The following is a 27,155-nucleotide window of genomic DNA, read 5'->3' as shown; positions in this document are numbered from 1 at the left end:
GGGGCGGAGCAGCCCCAGTTCGGCTGGAGCTGATCTCTGCCGTGGAGGGCTCCGAGATGCAAAAGGCAGAGGCCCGGCCACGTCAGCACGACCACCTCGGGGCCGCTGCAAGGGGACGAGGCGGCGGCGGCGGCGGCGGGGATCGCGCCGGCGGAGTGCCGGCTGGAGCCATGGAAATCCCCGCGGGGCTGATGCTGGTACGAGAGTGGGGAGGGTTGCGAATGGTGTGACGGAGCGAGAACGGGATCAAATGCCTGCGCGGAAACGTCCCCCCAGAAGCCGCCTCCCAACCTTTCCTGTTCTAAACTTTTGACCAACTTTCTTCTGAAGCGCCTTGCCCAAGAGATGAAAAGATGCGCGTGTTCCTGGGGAGGCGCATCGGAAAGTTTTCCAAAAGAGGATATAGACAGGATACGATGGCCTTGACAAGGTGGCCCACCTGACTGATGAGGTGGCCCACCTGACTGATGAGGTGGCCCACCTGACTGATGAGGTGGCCCACCTGACTGTATCCCTTCAGACCGCAGGTGTGTGTGTGGGGAAGGGGGGCGAGGTATTTAAAAACACACAGAGAGAAAGAAACCCAAATCCCTGCATATCAAAAATGAGATGTTACCCCCCCAATATATATATATATATACATACATACATACATACATATATATATATATATATATATATATATATTCGAACTTAGGGTAACCGAATCCTCCCCTTGTCATGCTACTTTACTATGTAACGTTTGGGGAAATATTCTATCCTATTAGCCACTACCTGCAGTCTGACGTGGCATCGTGTCATCTGCAGGTTTCACTAGGCTACAGTTAAAGAAGTAATATCTAAAGTAAGTGTGCTTCAGGGAGAACTCCAAATATGAGAGTAATTCCTATAGGGGAAGGGGTGGTGTGGTAATTACCTAAAGATGCTATTATTGTTGTTGTTGTTATTTCTTCAATTTATGTCCTGCCTATATACAAAATACCTTATGTGACAATATAAATGTATCAGGTGGTCTTAGACTATAAAGGCTAGGTAGACATCAACACTCTGGAGCTGGGGAAATGGAGGTGGATCCGCGGATCCTGCAATTCAGAGGACAACAATATTAGAAAGCTACAGACCTGGTTTGCACATAACGACAAGCCAAAGTAATTGTTGGGTATGGAATAACGTTGAATCATGCCCTGGGTTTTTGTGCATGTTATACTGTGAAGTTCCATGCATGTTGGTGGTGTCACATTGTCTAGGGTGACCAGATGGAAAGGAGGACAGGGCTCCTGTATCTTTAGTTGCATAGAAAAGGAAATTTCAGCAAGTGTCATTTGTATATATGCAGCACCTAGTGAAATCCCCTCTTCATCACAACAGTTAAGGTTGCAAACGCCCTGCCCTCTTTTGTATCTGGTCAAGAGGGGAGGGCTCCTGCAGCTTTAACTGTTGTAATGAAGAGGGAATTTCACCAGGTGTTGCATGCATAGGAATGACACCTACTGAAATTCCCTTTTTAGTACAATTGTTAAAGATACAAGAGCCCTGTCCTCCTTTTCATATGGTCACCCTAACATTGTTATTATCATTATTATTATTATTATTATTATTGGTACAATCCTATGCATGTTTAGATGGAAAAAAGTCCTACAACTCCCAGCATCCTCCAGCCATCATGGAAGTTGTAGTACTTTTTCTGTCTAAACATGCATAAGATTGCTCCCTAAACAATACAAATGGAACTGCAACAAATATTGCAGCATAGAGTGTTGCTATTCATGATTCCAGCCATTCCATTCCATCCCGTTTCCCTGGTTTTCGGTTTCCCCCTACCGCCAGCATTCCATGGGTACCAGACATGCTCACTTCTCATCGCCTGTTTTGGGGGGTCCCACACCCTTAGGGTTTTGTTCTAAAGGTTTTTTTTCTTCTTCTGCAAACCTTGAGGTTCCCCTGGGCCTACTGATGCCTCCCCTTTGGGTATTGGTGGTGTTGCTTTGGCTACAAAAGCAATGGCACTCACAGCATGAACACTGGAAATAGAGGGAACATTAGGTTGTAATGTGAATTAAATATGCTATTTCCATGCTTTATAAAAACAATGGCAGCAACAGTACAAGCAAAAGCAATACGGGAGTTCTCTTGCATGGAGATTCAAGTGATGATGTGTGCACGTATTATGAATGGGATGTTCCATGAGGTTAACTTACCATTTTTTGGGCTGTACATCATAGCCCTGCCCCTAAAAAACCATTCATGTTGTTCCTAGGAACCGTCCCTTTACACCATCAAGGCGGTTTTCATCTTGGACAGCTTTGGGCAGCGACTTTTGGCCAAGGTAGGATACCTCTAGTTCAGCTTTGGTAAGACCAGGGTAGAGTTATGAACACCATTTTACAGAGAGGGAATACAGAATTTCTCTTTAGGATCCATGAAGGCCAGACAAATATCAGAGATGGAATATAGACTTAGATTTATTTTATTTGTCTCACTGACATTTACAAATGATAATTATCCCATGTGTCCTTTAGGAAAGCCAGAGCGGCTTATCTGAACCTCCCAGACTATTTCACATCCATACGCTAATCGGTGTGAGACTGGCTTAATTATAACAACATAATAGGATCATGGGCCCTCAGACCATTCTCTGGATCCATTGGGGCAGGCCTGTTGATCATATCCCAGAGGTTAAGAATTACTTTGCTGAATCGTTTAGCTAAAGACCAACCACACACTCCGGGGGATATGCAAGAAAGCAACATTCATCTTCTTTTGTTAACTTCCAGCATCCTGTTCAAAGTGAGACATTCTGGCCACCACGACTAGCAGTCCCAGCTATACTGCTCCTCCATGTAGCCATCCAGTCCATTTAAAAGGTTGTTCCCACTGGTTATAAGCAAACAGTCTTTGGGTTCAGTGGGTATCATCAGTCGATTCTCAAAACTGTGGGAAGAACCTCCTTTTCTCTTAAAGGTAAACACATCCATTTTGACCAATGAACCAACATTTTTGAATTCTGACAAGGAATAATTTTCATTCTCATTTCACCACTTATGCCCTCTTCATTCTCTCTACAACACTTACATTTTCAGATTCCTTTGTCATAAAAAGATAAGTTGTTCGAGCCAGTCTTTGTAATGAAGGGCATCCTTCAAGTCACCCTTTTTTCTGCATCTTCTCCAATTGTACTACAGTTTTGGAGACAAGATAAAAAAAAAATCCCAAATCACAGATAAACAATTGGTTCTGTTGAAATATGATGGTGTACTAAGGTTCTATCTACCTTACAATGTAACCCTATTTACATTTACTTGGAAGTAATTCCCACTGTGTTCAAAGGGGCTTACTCCCTGAAGCAGCTTTCCCCAACTTGGTGCCCCTAGATGTCTTAGAACTCAACTCCCACTAGCGCCAGCCAGCGCAGTCAGTGGTTGTGAGAGTTGTAATCCAAAACATCTGGAGGGCACCATGTTGCCTACCCTAACATTAAAACATGAGAATGTAAGAAGTGTTCTGTTGTAAGAAGTGCCCAGTTAAAGCTGCAGGAGCCCTGCCTTTTTTGCATTTGGTCAAGAGGGCAGGGCTCCTGCAGCTTTAACCGTTGTAATGAAGAGGGAATTTCACCAGGTGCTGCATGCATACAAAGGACACCTGCTGAAATTCCCTTTTCTGTACAACTGTGGCCATAGCTAGACCTAAGGATCATCCCGGGTTCGTCCCTGCCTGAGTGCTGGATGCCCTGTGTGGCACTTAGATGAACAGGTTTGACCCCAGGACAATCCTGGGATAAACCTTAGGCCTAGCTATGGCCTGCTAAAGATACAGGAGCCCTGTCCTCCTTTTCATATGGTCACTCTTAAGTTACCCTCATGTGTTTGAGGTATACTGCCTCCGAATATGAAGGCCCCATTTAGCTATGATGGCTGATAACTGTTGCTGTCTATTTCCCATGAAGACTGTTCTCCCACAGATGTTTACCAAATTTTACATCTAGGGGCTTTTGAACTTCAGGTAATTTGAATGGAGAAGAATGTTTTAGACCTCAACTCCCATTAGCCCCAGCCAGCCCAGTCAAAACAAGGGAGGGTGTTGAACTGCCTACATTTGGGGAAACAGAGGGTTTTAATTTATTTTCACCCAACTTTGCTTGGAGGTAGAGTTCATGTGGCTTTCTGAAGACTTTTTCTGTTTGTTTGTTTGTTTGTTTGTTTTTAAAAAATGGGTGGTGTCTCCCCCAGGAATCTCAAATGTCCATCCAAGGGGCATCAGAACATATTTAGAAAATGTTCTTCCCCATAGGAGGGAAATAAAATCTCTAATTCTAAGCATAGACCAAAGTCAGAGAACCTGGAGCCCTGCAGATGTTCGACTCCAATTCCCATTCATGCCAGCCAGGAACACCAGTGGTTATGGATGCTGCTGCATTCGGACGACACAATAGTCAACCCTGTGCAAATAGTCAACTCCACAGATGATTATTACCATGTTGTCTTGGGTACCCCCTAAATAGTCATCCGTGGAGCTGACTATTAGCGCAGAGTTGACTATTGCCCACCCCAACCCCTCTGTTCTCTCCACGGAATAGCAGCACTAGTTCCCATGAGAATCCCCCTTCGTGCCAGGTCCCCGCACTGAGAGTACCTGGTGCCGCGCTCTCCTCCTCCTGTTCCAATTGTGGGGTAACCCAGCATGAAGGGGGATTCTCATGGGAACCAGCACCGTATGGCACGATCATGGTGCCCCATGTTCCCTGGGACGTGCATGTCCCATCCCTGCTGATATCCTTGACAGCGACAGGTCAGCGTCTCCCTCTGCCTGGTGTGGCTGAAGGATACGCTTGCCTGACGTTGTCAAGGACAGCGTCAGGCAAGCATCTATTTCTGCCACGCTAGGGCTATCCATTTGGAAATGGGGTTGGTGGGATGGAAGCATCCCCCCGACCCCATTTCCAAATGAAAAGCAGAGGGAGGGGGAAGGGAGACGATCACTTCACGCTGTCCTTGACAGCGTCAGCTGAGTGTATCGCTTCCCCCTTCCCCCGCTATCCATTTGTGGATATCGGCAGGGCGCAGAGGGAGACAATGAGTGTCTCCCTCCACACCCTGTCGATATCCACAAATGGGCTTTGGGTATTGGGCCACGGGCGGGATTTCCCCACGGTTTGATGCTGCAGAAGAGGTCCTTCCACCCCTCCGCCCATATCTGCATTTGTGCACGTCCCAGGAGGCGTGTGGGGCATCGCATGATTGGCGGCTCCCACACGCTTCCCGGGACAAATGACACAGGCCCACAAAGCCCCACGGGGCAAAAGCGGCAGGGGTTTCCACCGCTCTTGCCTCACGACCCTATAGGCCCGTGAAATAGTCAACGGAGCCCGCCAGATGACACAATAATCAACGGTTGTGCAGATAGTTAACTCTGCACACTGTTGATTATTTCCATTGGTTATTTCTGTGAAATAACCAACCGTTGTGTGGAAAATGCTTGCCACATGACACAATAGTCAATGATGGACTATTTAGTCTACCGTGGACTATTTAATCAACTGTTGACTATTGTGTCATTTGGACTCAGTCTTGGAGCCCTGTAACATCTGCACAGCCTCTACGTCCCCCACTCCTGGTGTAAATAGGCTTGGACAAAGATTATTCTTTCCCTCTTGTCCTGTCTCATCCTTGATTTAAGCTTCTTGCTCTGGCTCTCTACAGTATTATGATGACATGTTTCCATCTACGAAAGAACAGAAATGCTTTGAGAGAAACGTCTTCAACAAAACCCACAAGACTGACAGTGAGTATGAGGCCACTTTACTTAGAGGCAACCAGGAGAGCATAATCCGGCCTGCTGAGTTGTACCGCCTGGCCTACAACCCCAGCTCTCTTCTTCAAGCAGCTAGGAGTGAACAGAAAGAGAGGCCCACACAGACATGGTTTGCACATAACAAGAAGCCACTATGGTTGAATTTCCCCACTGGGCTTCCAATTGCAGGGGCGGCTGCCATTTTGAATATTCGAACCATGGCATAACTTGTTTTCCAGTGCAAACCTAGTGAGGGTGGGATGTTGGGGGTGATTGACAAACCATCCAGAACCCATGGGTCATTTTAGTGTTTTGAGTGGCTTGCCAACCACCCAAAACCCCACCCTCACCAGGTTTGCGGGTAACATCAAACTGTGGCCCACCCCTGCAGTTCTCCAAATATTCAAAATGGCAGCTGCTGCCACAGGAATCCCCACGAGGAAATTCACCCATGTTACCCGTGGCTTCTTGTTACATGTGGGCTACAGTGACAAAGAGACAGGGCATGGAGTAAGGCAGAGAAGGGCGAGTGTCAACAGGCTACCTTAAGAAGGGTTTTTTTTGGGGGGGGGGAAGTGAATTTGGTCTGACCACAAAACAAATCTAGCTCCTGATAAGGGAGCAGAGTGAGATGATAACTACGTGTTTACCTAGGTCAGCCTTTCCCAGCCTGGCATCTTCCCAATGGTGAGAGCCAGTGTGGTGTAGTGGCTAGAGTGTCGGACTGGGAGTCGGGAGATCCGGGTTCTAGTCCCCACTCGGCCATGGAAACCCGTTGGGTGACTTTGGGCCAGTCACAGACTCTCAGTCCAACCCACCTCACAGGGGTCGTTGTGAGGATAAAGTGGAGAGGAGGAGGATTATGTACACCGCCTTGGGTTCCTTGCAGGAAAAAAGGTGGGATATAAATGCAATAATATATAAATAATGAATAAATGTGTTAGACTGGCTGACCTACACAACTCCCTTCCAGTGGTTTGTGCTTCAGAGACGTACCAGTGTACAAATAGCAGCTGTGATCTGGAAGGACAGGAGTGCTTTTCTCTTTTGCCACCTAGTCACAAGGTTGTCTGCCAAGCCCAAATCCTGTTTCTCTCCTACTGCTGTAAACCTATGCAAGCGGAACAAGTTTTAAAAAATCATGCCAATGGTGTCTGTTATGAAGACTAGTAGGCCTGCCTTTGGCCCTTAGTCCCTGGCCCTTAGCAGAATTGCTCCGCCTTGCTGTGCTAATATTAGGATACACTGTGGTTAGACCAGATGCAGCCAAATAAAGATAAGGTGAACCACTTAACTGTTCAACTCTAAGACAGTTTTGCACACTAGGGGTTTGGTCACCTTTTAAAGGCAAACAAGCCTGCACAGCCAAAGATGTAGCTCATTGTAGTTTCACCACCTTACAAGATGCAATATGAGTACTGCTGAGTAGTTGGATATCAAAAGTATGGGTATCAGGAAGAAGGTCACAAGCCAATACACAAGCAAATGAGACAGGGCATGATGGATACTTCAAGACCCTGCCTACTAATCATCTCTCTCTCTCTCTCTCTCTCTCTCTCTCTCTCTCTCTCTCTCTCTCTCTCTCAAATTCTTCTCAGGTGAGATTGCTTTCTTAGAAGGTCTGACCATTGTCTATAAAAGCAGCATTGATCTTTTCTTTTACGTGGTGGGGAGTCCCCATGAAAATGAGGTAAATGGTTCCTCTGGGAACTGCTTCTTAGCTAACATGGAAATGAGCAAAAGAGTGGCTGAAGAATACTTTGTATTTTCATTGTATTTGATTTTTATTTGTCTTTCACGCGTGCTTCTCAGAATTCAGCAGTAATGCCACGGCCATATTGAACAGGAAGCCATTAGAGGAAGAAGCCACACGTTTCTAATTAACGTTGTAGGCAACCTTTGCTGAGCAGGACCTTGAATAAACCTTATAGGAACATCTTGTACCATCAGGGGTGAAGAACCACTTTCAGTCCCAGGGCCGAATTCCATTTAGGGGAAGCTCTTGTGGGCTGCGTTCCAATGGTGGGCAGAGCCAATGGGAATAAGGGGTGGGGCCAAAATACCAGCATATTGTTGCTTGAAGTTCTTCCTGCCAGTAACTAAGGGCTTTACCACATCAGGCCTTTTCTCCTGAAGTTTACCGGGGCTTCTGCTTTCAGATTCTTTGCAGGATAAATCAGCTTCTTTACATGGGTGGACATGTGCTTTGAATCAAAGACTTCCTCTCTCAATAAAGTCTATATTTTTCATTATACAACCACTAGATGGCGCTACCAATGTACTGTAGTGGCATCCCTTATCACTTTATCTCCAATCTTTTCGAAAGTGGGTTAAAGAGGGGAAAGTGTGGGAGACATCCTGGAGGTTGACGATGTCATATACAACATCTGCAAACTTCCCTGAGTGGCCAATCATGAGTGTGCAATAAATCACTGGGGGAAAAATGCTCTACGCCTTAGGAGGACCATTTCAACCTTTTAGAATGGGGAAGAAAGTATACAAAAGCCAGAAAACCTTTTAAAAAATCAGTGGTTGGGGGAAAGGGTGTGTGACCATCTGGGGAACCCTAGAGGGATGGATTTGCCCCTGGGCCTGAGGTTCTGGACCCCTGTTATACAGTGAGATGCTTCATTGCCAAATAATACAGTGCTATAGTAATTCTTTTGATCCATTTTGATTCTCCTTCCAGATGATTTCAGAAAAGCAGTGCCTCAACAGAGCTACAGGGTCCTCATGTGAAAGCAACCTGTTTCCAGACTGTTCTGCATGTCACCTAGTGCAGTTAGGGAGAAATACATGTTTAGCAGTAATAGCAGAACCCTTGGTTTTCTATTTGTTTATGTGAGTTTCTTTTCTCGCCCCCACTTATTTCCTAGCTGATGCTGATGTCAGTTCTCATCTGTCTCTTTGAATCTCTCAACCACATGCTGCGGTGAGTATCATGGGAAATCCCTATTTATGAAATGGGGTGGGGAGGAAACTAGCACCCTCTATTTCTAAGACTTGGGCCTAAAACCTTCAACAGTAGCATTAACCAAGAGGAAGGCTCTGGATTTAGTACTGAGACAATTTAGAACGAAGTACACAAACAAACAACAGGTAGCGTGTTTATTGGGAATAAAAGACATACAAGAACCAGAATCCATTTGGAAACAAATCTTTCAAGGGAAAAATAACATTATTATTATTATTATTATTATTAATTATTTATATAACACTATCAATGTACATGGTGCTGTACAGAGTAAAACAGTAAATAGCAAGGCCCTGCCACATAGGCTTACAATCTAATAAAATCATAGTAAAACAATAAGGAGGGGAAGAGAATGCCAACAGGGTAGGGTAAGCAGGCACAGGGTAGGGTAAAACTAACAGTAGAAAGTCCGCACAACATCAAGTTTTAAAAGCTTTAGGAAAAAGAAAAGTTTTTAGTTGAGCTTTAAAAGCTGCGTTTATATGTACATAGGTGCGGGTCTTCAAATAGGACAGGCCCAGACAAAAAGAAAAGGCAAATGAAAGATGAAGACAATGGGGAACTGTAACCCCCTGGTTATATGCTCAAGCCCCTGGCAACTCTAAGGTGTTCCACTGGCTTCCAGTCTGTTTCCCGGCACAATTTAAAGGGCTGGTTATGACCTATGAAGCCCTATATGGCTCAGGTCCAGGTGGTCTGAAAAACCGTATTCTCCTTTACGAGCCTGCCCGTGTTCAGGGGAAGCCCTCCTCACAGTCATACCACCATCATAGGCACACCTGGTGGGAACGCGGGAGAGGGCCTTCTCGGTGGCTGCTCCAGTGCTCTGGAACTCCCTTCCTAGGGAAGCTAAACTGGCTCCCTCCTTGATGTGTTTTTGGAAGCAGGAGAAAACTTTCTTATTCCAGCAGGCCTTTGCTGAATAATGTGGACCTCCATCTACAGCAGCCTTCCTCAACCTGGGGCGCTCCAGATGTGTTGGACTACAACTCCCAGAATGCCCCAGCCAGCTGGCTGGGGCATTCTGGGAGATGCAGTCCAACACATCTGGAGCGCCCCAGGTTGAGGAAGGCTGATCTACAGTATGTTTTAGACTTTTAAAATTTAATATGTATTTTAAATGTGGAAATGTTTTAATATTGAAACTTATTTAATTGTGTTTTTAACTTCTGTATATTTTTACTTATAGCTTTTACCTGTATATGTTTTAATTTTGTAAAGCCGCCTTGAGGCCCAGCATTGGACAAACGGGGTGTGGGGTATGTGTGTGTGGGTGGGGTGGGGAGAGAGTTCCCAAAAGAAAGCAGCTGAGATCATTCAGTCCAATTAAGCGGCCCTTTTTCTGACCTTGGGACTAGAGACATCAAGAGATAACACACACACAGGTACTTTGCCCACTATGAGGCCTTTTCAAAATGAGAACTTGCGAACTGCAAAAACACAAAAAGAAAATGGAATTCTTGGCAGGGATCTCAATCATTTAAGAATAGCGGCAACAAAAAAGGCTTCTTTTTCCCCATTCTTAATTACGTCACTAAGATGGAAGAAAACATGGGGGATGGGAACCAGGGGTGGAATTTTGTGTGATTGGATTGCGGGCTCAATTCTGGTGTTGAAAACCCACTGCTGGTCTCAGCATATGCTCAGAAGCACCCTGTTTTTTTATTTCTAAAAGTATGTTCTCCACCACACCCCAGACCACTAGTTTTAATTTGGCTTTAGTTAGTGGAACTCCGGTCCTAACAAAAAACTCAAAGTAGATCCCGCATACCTGAAGTCCAGATAAATTTGTTTTATGCAGCACTTTATAAATTTAATAAATAAGTCTGCCTGCCACTGATCTAGATCGTTCTTTGTCACAAATAGAGAATAAGTACACTGCAAAAAAGGCTGCCTATAGAACAAAGAATGTCAGATGGCTCAAGCAAGTAAGCCAAGCTACATGCTGCAGATGAAGGCAAAGCTCCTTGGGAAACTGTTGTGCTCTAGAGTAGCTCACTGCTCTGATTCTTTTCAATGGGATTGGCACAGGAGAATTTCTCAGTGGACGGGGATCTATAGCTGAAGCTCCAGCTGCCCCTGCCATCCTTTATGAATTATCCAAATACATCTACAGCTTTCCACAAAGGTATCAAAGTGGCGAACATAAATTCAATGCCATAAAAACAACAATAAATGTAACGATAAAAGCAGCACAAGACAAATTAATCAGGAATAAAACTGAGCACTCTGTTGTGCTCTACAAACCATAGCTGGCTGGGTCACGCTTCAGGGAAAGCCTCTGTAAAGAAATGGGTTTTAAGAAGACGTCTGAATATCTAATGTCACTTGGCAAAGCGCTCCAGAGGGTGAGTGCTAAAACCCTAAGTGCTCTGCTGAAAATGCTCTTGAGGCGAACCGCAGAAGCACGTGACACCCTCAGAGATGCTCCCTCAGATGACCGCAAGGTCGGACAGAGGCACGAGGGGGGGGGCGGTGGTCCCTAAAGTAACCTGGTCTCAAGTCGTTTAGGGCTTTATATGATAACGTCAACACCTTGAACCTGGCCCAGTAGCTTATTGTCAGCAAGTGCAGTTCTTTTTGCAAGGGTGTTGTGAAGGACAGTCCAAAATGGCTGCGGTCTTGTTCAACTAAGTCTTGTCCGGATGATTATGTTTCACTATCTAATTTGGCCTGGGCTGCTGGGCCAGAAGGAGGGAGTCCAGAGAAGCCTCCTCAAGGTCGATCTCATAGCTGGGTAATTGGCTGTGCCCGGCAGTCTCGACTCCTACCACAGCACCTGGGAGTTTATCAAGGCTAATTGGGATGTTGATGTGTCCCCGCTGTGAGAAAGAATGTGTTGTGGAATGGGGCCTCGTCAGGGGATAGGATTGGTGGAGGCAGGTCATGGGACCCGTCAACTGGCAAGGGGATAAAGAAGCAGGTAGCCAAGGCTTTCCATCTTCCTGTGGGCTACACGAGTATCAGGTGGAAGATTTGTTCTGAGCTGGGAGATGCTGCTTGGGGTTTAGATAGGTTTTTATGCTTTAAGTGTCTGGATACTTTAGGGGAGACCAGCTGTGGCAAGTTTTATGCTGTGATTGCTTGCTGCTAACCTTTCCTTTGTACTTTGCCTCACTCCCCCCCTTTCTCTCTCTTTCCCCTCTCTCCCTTCCCCTTGGCTTTTATTGCCTGACCAGAGTCTTACAAGTTAGATTTTAGTTTGTGTAAATAAACCTGCTTTGGTCCTTAAAGTGTGTGTGTGTGTGGTTTTATTTCTCAAAGGGCTGGCTCTTCTTGGCTAAGGACAGGGCTAGGGAGGTGGCTGCCTAGGAATTAGGACGTTCAGGTGGGGCCTACCTTGCAGGGACGCTGAGTAGACCTCAGCCTACCTTCAGAGGTGTAACTTGCTAAAGAACGAGGCCCTAGTTAGCAGACTCAGCAGTGAATTCTGCACCAGCCGCAGCTTCTGGACCAAGCCCAAAGGTAGCCCCCACATCAGGTGCATTATAATAATCCAATCTTGAAGTTATCAATGACTGTACTACTGTAGCTAAGTTAATATGGTCCAGGAATGGCCATATTGGGCATGCCACCCAAAGCTGGTAAAAGGAGGGTGACCATATGGAAAGGAGGACAGGGCTCCTGTATCTTTTAACAGTTCTATAGAAAATTTCAGCAGGTGTCATTTGTATGCATGCAGCACCTGGTGAAATTCCCTCTTCATCACAACAGTTAAAGCTGCAGGAGCTATACTAGAGTGACTAGATGCAAAAGAGGGCAGGGCTTCATTTCCCAGAGTCTCCAGTGGACAGGGATTACTTGTGTATATCTGTAGGGCAGGTGATATGTCTCTAGCGTTCATAGCTGCCTTGTTTTGTCTTGCATCTAGAAAGAACGTGGAGAAGCGAACCCTGGTGGAGAACATGGATGGAGTGTTTCTTATAGTGGATGAGATCGTTGACGGCGGGTGAGATTCACGTGGAAGAGGGAAAACATGTTAAGGGGAGAGAGAGATGAAGGAGTTAATACTAGCTACTAAGCCAAGGTTTCGTTGTTGATCTACAGAGCCCTAAATGAGTCAGGACCAGGATACCTAGCTGACCGGCTTCCCCTATATAGACCCAGTTGACCCCTGAGATCTTCTGAGGAGGACTTACTGGTCATTCCATGACTAATGGACTATTGCCAGATAGTGGTATGTAAGCCAGTCTTCTCAGTAGTGGCACCCACCCTTTTGAACAATGTCCCATGTGTGGTCAAGAGTGTCAGGGATACCAAGCCCTCCTGCTGAGTAGTGAGGCAACAGAGACTTGCTGTGCAATCCACAAACTCTTTTATTCAGTTAATAGCACCTCTTGACCTCTAAAGTGACTACAAAGGCTGGGAGCTGTCGTCTGGGCCTAATTGGCAAACTAGCACTTTTATTACGATAGCTACTGAAGCAGGGCAGTTGCCTTTTCAACTACTGCATGGATTTTTCACTGTGCTAGACCAGCTCTTTCTGGGATCCTGCCTTCAGGAAGGGTCTTCCCAGCTGAACTTCTGACAAGCAACTACTCTGGCGGATCGCCTTCCGCCTCCCCTCAGCTCTGCCCACTTAACTCGGTGGTGAGCTCTGGCATCTATCAATTCAGGTGCTCCCTCCCCCTCCGACAAAGGCCAGGTTTACATGGGAAGGGAGGAAGATGGTCTCTGAGCCCAGCCTTCCTGCTCGATAAGTCCCTGGGAAGGTTCTTCATTAACTCCTGGAGAATCTTGGGGAATTTCCTCTCCCACTTCCTGTCTTGGCTGGGCTTCCTCTAGTTCTGCCTCCAATTCCGAATCAGAGTCAGAAACTAAATCAGGGAGCCGTAGCCCCATCCTGACAAAGAGGCAGAAAACAGTGGCAGGTTTTAAACACCTCCTAAAAACACACTTGTTCACATGAGCTTTCCCTTCTTGGAAGGGATTCTGTTGTTATTCTGTTGTAATGTTTTTAATTATTTATTATTTTTGTTGTATTCTACATTGTTATATTGCATTTTTAATGTGAACCACACAGGATATTTTAGTATATTAAGTAGTATAAAAGTATTATCAATAAATAAATAGGTGAAAGTTCTTACTCAGAAGAAATTGTTAAAATCCAGTATACCAATATTGCCCCAAAGCCTTTCAAGGCTCCTCAAATTCACAGAGACAAAAAAAAAACCCTCTGGAGATTGTCCAGAAAGTACAGCTAAACGTTAACCCCACTAATGAATCCAGCTTAAAATGTGAATTCAATTAACCCATGTTTAAAAACGTGCCACTACTTTAATCTGAAATGTGTCCCCTCTACTTTTTGAGATAGTCAGTGCGATGCTATGCGTGTATACTCAGAAGTAAGTCCCTCTGTGTTCAGTGTTTTTATGCCTCGGTCAGTGTGTATAGCAGGTAGGGATGTTGGAGGGATCTGTCCAGGTGTGTGTGAATTCATTGGGCTTTCAGCAGTTTAGCCTGCTGGACTTTGGCTTGCTTACCTGCAAGCTGGGCCAACTCTATCTGCATGGAGTTGGGCCATCTGGCGGATTTTCTGGTTCTCATTTTTTTTTCTCATCAGTGGAAAGTTGTGCAAATTGCAGGTGAAATTTGCGTGAACTGCAGCCATAATTTACTTATTTTGCATAATTTGTGGTCACAATTTGAGCAAATTACAGCTGGAATTGACACACATTATGGCCAGAATTTGTGTAATTTTCTATTGACTAGGGTGACCATATGAAAAGGAGGACAGGGCTCCTGTATCCTTAACAGTTGTATTGAAAAGGGAATTTCAGAAGGTGTCATTTGTATATGTGGGGAACCTGGAGAAATTCCCTCCATCACAACAGTTAAAGCTGCAGGAGCTATACTAGAGTGACCAGATTTAAAAGAGGGCAGGGCACCTGCAGCTTTAACTGTTGTGATGAAGAGGGAATTTCACCAGGTTCCCCATATATACAAAGGACACCTGCTGAAATTCCCTTTTCAATACAGGAGCCCTGTCCTCCTTTTCATATGGTCACCCTACTATTGATGAAAGGAAAAACACACACACCCTGCAGAATGTTCCCAGATTTCAGAAAAAGCCTGTAGCTGAGTTTGCAAATGCGAGCCGAGCCAGGCAGGCAGTGGGGATCCGTCAGGCCCCAAAAGGAGCAGATTTTCAAAGGACACATATCAATGACAGCAGAGGTGAGCAATTTTTTTTTCTGTTAAGGGCTGCATTCTCCATGGGACACATGGAGGTTCACATGCTGGCCTTGGGGAGGGCTGTAGCCAGTGATCAAAAGTTGGTGGAGTCACCTGTTTCCCATCTCTGCTGCCAACCCCGTTTTCTCTCCCAGCCTTTCCAACCCACCCACTGGGCTGTTGAAGAAGAGGTAGATCACTCTTGCCAGAGATCTCAACTGATTGCCTGCAGAGGGCTTTTGAAATTAGGCGAAGGGCTGCATGTGGCTGTAAGGATGCAGGTTGCCCACCCCTGACACATAGGCTTGCTCAGCCTGGGATTCATGAGTAAAGGAAATTCCTCCTTTTCAAGAGAGGGGATTAGAATTGATGAATTGCTGCCATGCTTGCAGAAAAAGAATAAGTGTCAAACATTGCACGAGGAGCCCTGCAGCGGTGTCCATCACTTCTGACGCCCTAGGCACTGGCCAATAGGTGCTTGTGGCATTTCTCAGCTTAAATTTGTACTATCTGTTTCTTCAAATAAGTGCACTGGACAGAAACAAAATATTTCCCCTAGATCGCTAGGGGAAAATGCAATTTCTCTGTACCGGAATCACTTTTCAGGACACCTCATAACAGCCGAATAACAACTACACCATTATTGAGCACAAAAGGACAAAAAAGATGGTCTTGAAGACCTTTCTTATGGTCACTTCCAGGGTTGTCCATGACCAGAGATGCAGAACAAGTTGCTTATTTTCTCTCTTTCTTTTTCAAATCTAGTGTGATTCTGGAAAGCGATCCCCAGCAAGTCATCCAGAAGTTGAATTTTAGGGTGAGTTGTCACCCTCTCTCCTCTGCCATGTTTTTGGTTTTCTTTTAATTCTTGGAATCATCTTTACACTTAATCCACCTGCTCATCTTCCTCCTGAAACTCTTTCCACCCCAGACGAACCTGGAGCCGGCAGCTTATGGCTTTGTTCTCTTTGATTACATCACGGGTAACTCAGAAAACAGTGAAATTCTGCCCGAGAGGTTCTACAAATAGCGGAACATTCTCAGAAACAGGAGGCAGGAGTAAGACACCACTTCTTTCTAAGCACGTTGTATAAATGCAGCATGCCGGCAGGCTGGATTGACACCATTCCTCATTGTCAGGGGAGATTCCCTCTCCCGTGTGGTGAAAAGCCCTTGAGGACTAGTTGCTAGCAGTCCCAAGAGTTGCTAGAGAACTTGGGAGCATAGGAAAGTGCCTTAATCCAAAACAGATCCTTGGCCATCCAGCACAGTATTGTCCGGTGGAGGCTGGTGGCTCTGATGTCGATGGGTGGTGAATCTGCTCCAGGTTTCAGTCAACCAGTCAGAACTCTAAAGCAGTTATCCGATAGCTTCTTTAGAGTTCTGACTGAAACCCGGAGCAGATTCACTGCCCCACTAACGTTGGAGCCACCAGCCTCCACTGGTATGTTCTAGTGTTCTCCCCAGATGTGAACCGCACGTGTGTCTATGGCTTGCAGTGGTGTGGTAGAACCAGGGCTTGCTGGGACGCAGCACCAGGAGCTTTTTCTGAGCAGGGATGCCAACTTCATCTGCCACCCCCCTCAGAATTCCCTCTTCCCTCTGAGCTTAACTGCAATCCCCAAAGTAGCTGGGGAGAGGAAATGAATGTTCTCAGCAACAATATATAGCTGTGAGCTTTCCCCGGCCCCCCGTCTTTAAGGGGGCGCTTTGATGCCATGAGGCACCTTGCACCCGCACTTGCCTTCCTTTCCGGCATTTGCAAGGGAAGGAAGTGTGATTTTTCCAGCCCACGTGTCGGGGGGGGGAGGGGAAACGGGGGGGAGGAACAGAACGGGGCCATTCCTCCCCCCTTTTATTTATTTATTTCTAATTTCTATCTGCGGAGCTCCACAGATACATATAATAAAAATAAAAATGGGGTGGAAGGAACGAGGCAGCAGAGGAGGATGTGAGAAGGACTGAGAGAACCACTTCTCCTCCCTCTGACTGCCTCGTTCCTCCCCTCCCCATTTTATTAAATGTATCTGTGGTGCTCTGCAGATGGAGATTATAAAAAATAAATGAAAATGGGGGGAGGAATGGGCAGCCAGAGCGAAAAGAATTGGTTCTCCCAGTCCTTCTTGTGTCCTCCTCTGCTGCCTCGTTCCTTCCCCCCCCCACTGTTTTATTTTTATTATATGTATCCGTGGATACTGTATTTTTTAAAAAAAGGGGGAGAGGAATGGACCCGTTCCTCTCCTTCCCCCTTTTTATATTTTGTACTTTTGTAGAGGTGTGGGGCACCCATGGCGACCAATCAGGGGGTGCCATGGGCTGTGCTGCCAAAAAAGTCGGGGCACCCATGGTGACTTTTTGTGCCCAACTTTTTTGGAGCAGAGTTTCCAGAGTTTGCCCCTGGCTGGCTTCACAATGCCAGCTGCATCATGTAGATGTTGTGCTGCCGCTGCGAAGCAACTCCGGAGCAAACCCTTCGTGAAGATGTGCTTCTAGTTTAATGCAAAGTATTTTTGGAGTAGCCTGGTCTTGAATGGGCAATCAAGAGCCAGTAGCTTTATAAAAGACCTACTGTAGAGATGAGCATTGCTAGAACTGTTTTTTTTTTAAAAAAAAATGGATCAGTACAGCTGCTGGCATTTTTAGCCTTTCCTTGGGGTCGTGGCTGTGGCAGGCTGCCGTGATGAGTGTCTGGGCTTCAGAATTTACCACTACACCACTGGTGGCATGGCGTGGTCATGTAGGTTTCGAAGCATGCTGTGTGAGTTGCAGTTTTAAAGGTGAGAAGTGAAGAAGCAGTTGTAACACTGCAAGCCATGGGGCGGGATCCAGCCATATTTAGAGCAGAGCCATTCAAATCAAAGGGAATTAAGTGAGTCATCACTCAAGTCCCATTGATCTTGATGGGTCTTCTCTAAGTATGACTGCGTCTGGATCCAACCCCATGTTCACATTTACTCAGGCTATACAGAGACTCTCTCCACTTGCATGATTGCTTTGCATAAGGCTGATGTGAGCCTGCAGCATGGTGGTGGTTTTAAAAAACCTGGGTGAGTATTGTGTGAATGCCTTGCTCTTTATTTTAAATAGCAACACAGTTCACATAGGTTTGCTTCTCTGATGGTGGATTGGAAGGGGATTATATCAGTTGCCAGGCTTCTGGCTCTTGCAGAGCTATCCCAGCATGCATTTACCCACCCCCAGCAGTTATTGTGACTCCGTGTTTATGGCCTGTAGTTGAAAAGTCCTTGGGGTGACTGTAGCTGCCAGCAGTCCCAAGAACTGATAGAGAATTTAGGAACATAGGAAGTTGACTTAAACCAAATTAAATCCTTGACCCATCTAAAAGCTCCATCACACCCAGGAAGAAACGTTGGCTACCGTCGCTTCTCTGTTGTCACTCAGTTACTTCCTGTTTGAAAACAGGAAGTAAACAAGGAGCACAAGGCCCATTCAGTCAGGTGTTGTAATCACACTGCTTCTCCCACACAAAGCAGGAGAGAGCAGCAACTGGACTTTTTCTGGTTTTTCTTGCAGCGCAAGGAAGGCCAGAAGGGGCGGAAGGCACGCGAGAGGCAGACAGCGTCATGTGCGGGACGTCCGAGAAATCCATGAGTGCCCAGTAACAAGCGTGCAATAAAACGCTCGTCAGATGGAGCTCTAACTCAGTATTATCAACACCAGGTGCCGAACCTGGGTTCCTCCTGATGTCGGACTACAGTTTGCATCATCCCTGATCATAGGCCATGCCCTGCAAGTTTGAGTCCAACCACATTGAGATGGCCACAGATTCCCCACACTCATTCTACGCTGCCTGGCAACAGCTCTCCAGAATTTCAGACAAGATTCTTTCTCAACCCACATGGATACCATCTAGCCCTGCTTTTACTTTGCAATTTGTCAATTAGCTCTGAAATCCTATCTGTTATAACTCTGTTTGGCGAAGTTCAACAGGCTCCCTCCTGAAAAAAGAGGTTTAGAGGTATCTCTCCAAAATCGTCATCCCTTTTGACAAAACGATCCTTACTGTATCACTGGCTAGTTTCTTGCTTCTGATCTATCTGAAGGACATTTTACCCTTTTTATGCTTCAACAATTTGCTCTGCTAAAAGCTCCATCCGACGAGCGTTTTATCGCATACTCGTTACTGGGTACTCACGGAATTTGCTCAGGTCTCTCGCATGAAGTCGTCAGCCTCCCACGTGCCTTCCGCCCCTTCTGGCCTTTCTTGCGTGACAAAAAACACCCTCATTAAGTCCGATGTTTTTTTAAACTCGGAATTGTGCGTGCAAGAGAAGCAGCGCCATTAAAGCAGCGGACTCAATGGGCCTCGTGCTCGTTCTGTACTTCCTGTTTTGAAAAGAGGAAGTAACTGAGGAACGAAAACACCGGCAGAGAAGCGAAGGTAGGGAGCGTGTTAATCCCCGGTGTGATGTAGCTTTAATTCTTTCTTTGCTTGGTTTGTTGTCAATCTGGATTGCATTTGTTGTTTTAATTTTCTCCATTTGGGCGAGACTTTCCCCTTTTTAAGGAAGACTTCTTGCCTTTCATGGCTTCCTTGACTTTCCTCTGGTCCTTCCCCTTGCTTTGCCCCTCTTCCCAGGTAATCTTCATTTCCCTTAGCTATCCTAACCATTTCCCCCTCCCATTTTAGGTGGATGACAGCTCTTTATCAGAGCACAGTGTCACTCAGGTAAGTCTACTCAAGTCACCTGGAGTTTGTCTCATATTCTGCTGTCTTAGCTGGTAGCAAGATTGTGTGATCTAAATTTTGTGATGTAGACTGCAACAAATTGTTGAGCGTGGAGTGATCTTGTTCAGGGTTTCAGCTTGCCGGTAATACTCCTCTCTCCTCCCCCCCGAATTCTCTATTTGGTTTCATCACCACCACCACTGCTTTCTGTCATTCCCCCCTTAAACACTCACCATTCTGTGGCCACTGGGCAGAAGCACCCAAAATTGGACTCTTTGGGCATCCCCCCACTTGGGTTTTGCAAATATTGTGGTTCCCCTGAAGCCTGCTGACACGTTTGGCTACCTATAGATCCACGTTCAGAGAATGAGTTTACTATTATTAGTATATGGTCTATGTGTTGGAAGCAGTCTTAGGACCTCTCCAGAAAAGATGCAACATTTTGCCACTTCCATATGGACAGTCCCACATCCCACAAAGATGTTTGTTTGCCCTTGTAAAACATGTATTTGAAACACCACAGGAGAAAAGAGTAGGGTGAAGGGTTAGTTCCCCCTCCCCTTCCCCGAAAGCAGCTTTTCTTTAAAAACAAGCATAGCATTAGGAGTCTAATTGATGTTTTTGCGCAGAATGTGCATCACATCAGTATGTGGTCATGGAGGTAAGTGCATGTGTGTCTGTTGTTTACATAGCAAAGGATACAGAGTATGAAACAAGTGTGGAAATAAAGCTGCCTGTAACCAGATGCTATCCAAACACAGGTTGGAAAATGCTGACAGTGAATTACACCCCCCCTAGATTTCTCATTCCCCACTTTTTTAGCTGTCTCCATACAAATCAACTTCTCCAAGTTAATCCTGATGGCATGTAGCCCAAGGGGACAGGCAGTAGGGCTTCCCTGCCAGGTTTTGCTAAGTGACTCTTGTCAACTACTAGTAGTTGACAAAATAAAACTGGTCGGTCTGAACTGCTGCTGTTCGCCCCATCAGCAAAAATACTTCCCTCTGCTTTAACTGAGTTGCCCCAATCTACAGAATGAGACCTTATCTGGAAATAGGTTTCCACCTGGGATCAGTCTTTTCAGTTGCATAAAAGTCTGGTTCATGATGGTGGGAAGACAGTGCCTCAGTAATGCTTATGGGAAACAGACTTGGCTGCAATTTTTGAATCAGGAACAGCGTATATTTAAGCCCATACTCTTCTCCCACACCCAGGGGACCTTGGATAGCTCCTTTATAGTTCTGACTGGTTCTGACTGAAACATGGAGTGGATTCACTGCCCCACTGACATCGGAACCACCAACCTCCAGTGCCCAGACCTTTGGTTGGTTATAGGGTCCAAATCGGGTCGGGGGAGGTTCAGATCGGTTCAGTTCGATCCGGAGCTCCGGACTTCTCAGGACAATGTTAGCACTTCAAAGGGAACACTGTGTTCCCTTTGAAATGCTGTTGTCCTGAGATGCACTTTCATTGTTACCTTCCAATACACATTTTATTTCTGAAGGATATTGTGGTTGAGGTTTAACTTTAAAAAATCGCTAAAAATCAGGGCATGATCCAATTTCCTTCAAAGTGACCATGTCTAAGGTCCCATGTGGAAGCTATCATGGTGCCCAGTTACATGTGTGTATCTTGAAAAATGACGGAGATTAATGCAGTTTTGTAAATGGGGGGAATGCTGAAATCTTTAACAATTCACTAAAAATCAGGGCATGATCCGATTTCCTTCAAAGTGACCATGTCTAAGGTCCTATGTGGAAGCTATCATGGTGCCCAGTTACATGTGTGTATCTTGAAAAATGATGGAGATTAATGCAGTTTTGTAAATCGGGGGAATGGTTGAGGGTTAAATCGTTAAAAATTCGCTAAAAACCAGGAGATGATCCCATTTCTTTCAAAGTGGCCATGCCTAAGATCCTATGTGGAAGCTATCATGGTGCCCAGTTACATGTGTGTATCCTGAAAAATAAAAAAGTTATAGGCATTTTTCTTTTCCAGTGTAAGTCTATGGGGAGAAATCCGGACCTCCGGATCTTGCTCCGGATTCAGATCTGGATTGGTTCGGAAGAGGTCCGGATCGATCCAAATTGGTTCAGATCTGATCTGGAAGGTCTGGATCGGGGGGGGGGTCCCTGCACAGCCCTAGTTGGTTAATGGCTCTTGTTGAACTCCTTGCTCAGGACATGCTGTTACAAAGCCAACTCAGAGTGAAGGCAATGCTTCCTGCATTCACTATGAAGGAGCTAACATTTTTTGCCCTAATTTGCAAAACGTCCTACTAGTACTCGGCCCTAGACTCCATACTGGTATGGGTTTTATATAGTTGGTCTATCATGAATTGTAGTACAATGAGAACCCTAAGAATTCTCCATTAGAGATTCCCAGTACTCCTTGCAGAACTACTTTTCCCAGGATTCCTTGGCAAAAGGGAGTGAAATATTAAACCCGTTTGAGTCTGTGTTAGCCCATAGTAGCATAGTTGTAGCTTTAGGCAAGGGCAATCAACAATTCCTCTAATTAGTGCTATGGGACTACCAGGTATCTTGCAACTGCAATAACACTTTGCCCAGGTAAAACAGAATGGCCAGGGAGAAAGTCGGAGAGGGACTGGCACTGAGGGACACTGTTGCCTCCTAGAGGGTACATCCCTGGGTCAAATCTGAAAGACAGTGTGGTGAAGTGGTTAGAGTGCTGGACTATAACTAAGGAGATCTGGGTTCTAGTCCCCACCTCACCATGAAGCTTACTTGGGTGACTTTGGGCCAGTCATTGACTCTTAACCTAACCTACCTCACAAGGTTGTTGAGAGGATAAAAATGGAGAGGAGGAAGTGGATCGCGCAAGCTGCCTTGGTTTCCTTGCAAGAGGAAAAAAGGCAGGATATAAATATCAGCATGAGCATCTCCCTTTGCTTTGCCCATTTTGGGGGGGAACAAAAATACCCCAATGGCTGGATGGGGTCTGTTAGGTTCGTGATACCTGGCTCTGTCTGCCCCACTGCTTAATTTTGTGTATAAAAGTTGGCTGGAGGTGTGGTATTTCTATTTAAATTATAGTAATTATTTCCACATGTATATCTATACATATAAATTAGCATAGGCAGCGTTGTGCCATTTATGTTGGTGGCCCACTAATTCCTCTGAAAGAGAGCTAAGCGCACATGGGATTTCCTCTGAAATCAAGAGACTTTAGAAGTGCCTAACTTCGATTCCCTCCCTTGATTTCTTCCTTCTTCCCCATCATCCCCAGTGTCACTTTTAGATGGAGGTGCTGACGTGATGTCACTCAACAGTAGCTTGGCCACTTATACACATCACCAATAAGGATGGCAATAAATGGCATAAAATTGCCTATGCTAATTTACAGTATATGTATGGATATAAATTTGGAAATAAATTATTACAATTTAAATAGAAAAACAGTACATCTCTCCATCGTGGGGATGTCTGCAACCAGGTGTCCCGTGATCTGCTCACTCTGCTGCCCAGGTTGCCAATGGGGTGATTTCACTGCCCCCTGCTGGTTCTCCCTCCTTATGGTTCTTTTTGGACCAGAAAAGGCTGGTGGGGCTGAAAATCCATTCCGGGTTTCAGCCAGAACTCTACTGGAGCTCTCCAAGGTGATGGGTCTATTTTGGGGATAGGGTTCAGCACCTTGGATAGCTCCTTTGGAGTTCCAGCTGATTCTAACTGAAAGAATCAGCCCCACCGAAATTGGATCTGTCAGCACTTTCCACTGCTTTAAACTGGATTGAAAGGTTTGTTTTCAGTGAGTGTTTTTAAGTGGATAAGTAGAAACACAATTAATGTTTTTATTTAGCATGTTTTTTGTTTTTGGTAAACATTGGTTATCTGGCCTGAGAGACCATCCACGGAGGATGGGGTAATATATAATAAGGTAAAAATAAAGTAAGTAAAAGCGGGGGTATTGTATTCAGACACAGTGAATTAGCTTAAACTAGGGTGACCATATGAAAAGGAGGACAGGGCTTCTGTATCTTTAACAGTTGTATAGAAAAGGGAATTTCAGCAAGTGTTATTTGTATGCATGTAGCACCTGGTGAAATTCCCTCTTCATCACAACAGTTAAAGCTGCAGAGCCCTGCCTAGCATGGCCAGATACAAAAGAGGGCAGGGCTCCTGCAGCTTTAACTGTTGTGATGAAGAGGGAATTTCTCCAGGTTCCCCATATATACAAATGACACCTGCTGAAATTCCCTTTTCAATACAACTGTTAAAGATGCAGGAACCCTGTCCTCCTTTTCATATGGTCACCCTATTAAGGCTTAAGCACAACCCAACCCCCAGATTCCTACCTACCTATCTTGCTTTGGCCTAAATAAACCCCTGCTGCAGGCCTGTACTAAAAGCCCCATCTGGGAGCTGTATAAAATCAGTTAAGGCTGCAATCCTATGCATGTTTAGATGGGTGGAGAATGCTGGGGGTTGTAGGACTTTTTCCTCTGTCTAAGGATAATTCCAAAAGACAGAGTTGGAGGGCCTTCGACATCCTTTTGCACAGGGCCCCACAAAATCCCTGAAGTGCCTCACATCCTAATTTTGCATTCAGTGAGCTTTTCCCATCAAACATTTCTTCTCCATCTAAAAGGCACAGCTGCCACCTAGCGTTCGGTATGGCCAAAGCAAGTCTATCTAGCCGTCCAGCGATTTATTCTCCTTGAGACGCCTCAAAAATTGCATTCCTTTTCATAGGACTGATTCAAGGACTTCATTTGAGCCAAGGTTCACCAGGACTTGGCCCCTGGAGAAGAGTCTCCAAGTTAAAAGCCATTACTTGTAGGGAATTTGAGCCACAGCAATTGATTGCAGCATGAGTCACATCTCCATCATGCATATTGCTGGGATAAGTTGTACTGTGGGCATATTCTGCAGGGCACCTGCTTTCTGCTTGAGGGGCACCATAGTTTGAAACCTGTAGAACAGGGGTGTGGAACCTGAGACTCAGGGCCCAAATCAAGTCCACAGAAAGGTATGCCCCCTTCTCCTGGTCCTAGTCCTATTCCCTAACAACCAATCCTTTGGTGGTTTCCCAACTTTTGTACAGTTGTGTTTTTTTCAACCAATTCTAAAAGCTTGAAATGCTTCTCTTCAGGCTCAGTTTCTGGCAGGAGGAGCCTGACGCTAAACTATGCTGGAATTTTGGTCCCACCCCTTTTGCTTTAGCCCTGCCCACCATCGGAATGTGGGCCCCGAGAGTTCCAGAATGGAATTCAGCCTTCAGGTTGAAAGAGGTTCTGCACAATTGCTGTAGGACAGCCTTTTTCTCAACCTGGGGCGCTCCAGATGTGTTGGACTACAACTCCCAGAATGTCCCAGCCAGCTGGCTGGGGCATTCTGGGAGATGCAGTCCAACACATCTGGAGTGCCCCAGGTTGAGGAAGGCTGCTGTAGGATGATGAGTGGCAGTGGGGTGGCAAGTGTTGGATGGTCCTGTCTCGCAGCATAGAGTTGGGTTGGGAAGATCTTTGGATTCCTGCCGTCTCCATAGTTCGAGAAAGCGAACACATTGGATTGGATTTAGTCATATTTAAAGTAGGCCCATTGAAATCATATCACAAGCAAGTCATGACTAACTTAAGGCCCATTGATTTCCAGTGGATTTATCCTAAGTATGACTAAGCCTGGATCCAACCTATCAGTTCATTCATTTGTTTAATTATTATTTTATACTGCCATGTCAGCCAACTGGTCCGCAATGCAGTGTGATATCTAAAAAACATGAAAATGAAACCTGCAGTGGGCTCCTTGTGAACAATCACCGAATGCTGAGCGGGACCAAAACAAGAACATTTTTGTTTTGTTTCTCGGTAGATCTTGAGACCATCTTGTGAATGCTCCTGCATATAATTAGAGCAGAAATGTTGGGCGAAGGGGTGGGGTGGGGGGAGGTCGTCAAAAAGTGGGCTGAACCAGAACATTGGGAATGACTGTTGCATCTGGACATGCTCTTAGCCAGCCAGCAAGGTGAACATGCCATGATATGGGAAATACGATGCCAGCCTGTGCCCATTGGGGCTGGTAGGATGGAGGACAGAGCAGATGTTGAATGTTCTGTTGCAGCCTTCCTCAACCTGGGGTGCTCCAGATGTGTTGGACTGCATCTCCCAGAATGCCCCAGCCAGCAGAGCTGGCTGGGGCATTCTGGGAGTTGTAGTCCAACACATCTGGAGCGCCTCAGGTTGAGGAAGGCTGTTCTATTGTGATTGCCAGAGGAAGACAGGAGAAGATCAGGTGTGGCACTCTGCAGCTGCACATGTATCTAGTTGGGGGGGGATCTCTTTGCCACCAGTAGGTGGGGGACAGGTGGCAGGCACTGCCCCAATTGCCCCCAATATAGAACTGCCTCTGGGAGCGTAGGAGGAGTAGACGTGAGGCTGATTGGGAAAGGATGTGACAAAATACCTGAGATGGAAGGAATTAATCATTCTCATTTCTCTCCTTTTTTCTTCTTCTTCCTTCACTTGTTCATAGGTTCTGCAATCTGCCAAAGAACAAATTAAGTGGTCCTTATTAAAATAAAACAACCAAACCAAATGGAGCATCTTGACTGAACTGTTTGCTTTACTGCCTTATTGAAGCCTTTCCCGTTTGCCTCCAAGGATTAAATGTCAACAGACCGGTCCTAGCCCTTTTCATCTCCATCGGAAGCAGGGCTTTTGTACAGCTAATGGGTCTGAATAGCCCATTCAAAACAGACCCCCCCACCCACCCCCAAAATACTTTACATTACAACAGGGAACAATACATATTATTTCAGAGGGAACAGGGAATTCCAAGGAGGGTGGCAGGTGATGTCTGTGTCTCCCACAAGCCCTGATTCCATCACGTGGCTGCTTACAATGGCATGCATAACTTGACCCAACTGGGAGAATACGAGCCTGCCAGAGGCCCATCTGTCTAACTTCTCCAATGTTGGCAGCACGTTCTGGTCTTGGTTATTAGATCCGCGGCATCTCTGATCATGCACAAATTCATTTGGGCAGCCTTCCCGCAACCTGGTGGCTTCCAATTGTGTTGGACTACAACTCCCATCGACCCTTGCCAGCCTGGCCATTTGGCCGATATTCCAGAATACACCAGAACCCCTTCCGCAGATTCACAAAGATGGCTGAAAGGAAGACGTGTGTTTGGGCCAGTCTCGCCAGTTTTTCATGATTCTTTGGACGGCTGGCGGAAGCAGCAGGCTGTACGTGTGGTGTGTATTCTAATAGAAGTCTGGATTAGACTGAATGCAGCAGTGGAATAAATGTGGAAAGTAAAAATAAAAATGCTTACCGATCTAAGTAACATTTTAAAAATGCGGTGCTTCTATTTAGTTCACCGTTGTTGCTCTGGTTCCCTTACAACTGCTCCCCGCTGGCAACTGAAGCCTGACCGTTTTGGGGGTAAAATGGCATTGCAGTCCCAGATAAATCCTCTCCCTTTCACGTGACAGAGAGATCTTTCATAATGGATCCTTGTGTTGATTGCTGTAAGCGAAGGGTTGGCAGTGAATTGGCCAAAACAGGAC

General features: G+C 45.8%; 1 protein-coding gene across 2 annotated transcripts; it reads left to right on the top strand.

The window, feature by feature from the left end:
- Positions 1-8: 8 nt before the first annotated feature.
- COPZ2 (COPI coat complex subunit zeta 2) lies at positions 9-26,928 on the top strand. Of its 2 annotated transcripts, XR_010025953.1 has the most exons (10): positions 9-197; positions 2,258-2,326; positions 5,697-5,778; positions 7,386-7,477; positions 8,664-8,719; positions 12,633-12,710; positions 15,701-15,752; positions 15,867-15,994; positions 19,587-19,625; positions 26,117-26,179. XR_010025953.1 is itself a non-coding variant. In XM_063136450.1 (9 exons), the coding sequence occupies exons 1-9, from the start codon at positions 57-59 to the stop codon at positions 26,162-26,164; spliced, it is 657 nt and encodes a 218-aa protein (XP_062992520.1). In that variant the 5' UTR covers positions 9-56; the 3' UTR covers positions 26,165-26,928. The 2 variants fall into 2 exon arrangements, 1 of the variants encoding a protein (XP_062992520.1); XM_063136450.1 differs by lacking the exon at positions 15,867-15,994 and having other exon boundaries at positions 26,117-26,928.
- The last annotated feature ends 227 nt before the right edge of the window (positions 26,929-27,155 follow it).

The sequence above is a fragment of the Elgaria multicarinata genome, chromosome 11 (assembly GCF_023053635.1).
Source record: "Elgaria multicarinata webbii isolate HBS135686 ecotype San Diego chromosome 11, rElgMul1.1.pri, whole genome shotgun sequence".
Lineage (NCBI taxonomy): Eukaryota > Metazoa > Chordata > Lepidosauria > Squamata > Anguidae > Elgaria > Elgaria multicarinata.
This window is presented reverse-complemented; position numbering and strand designations above follow the sequence as displayed.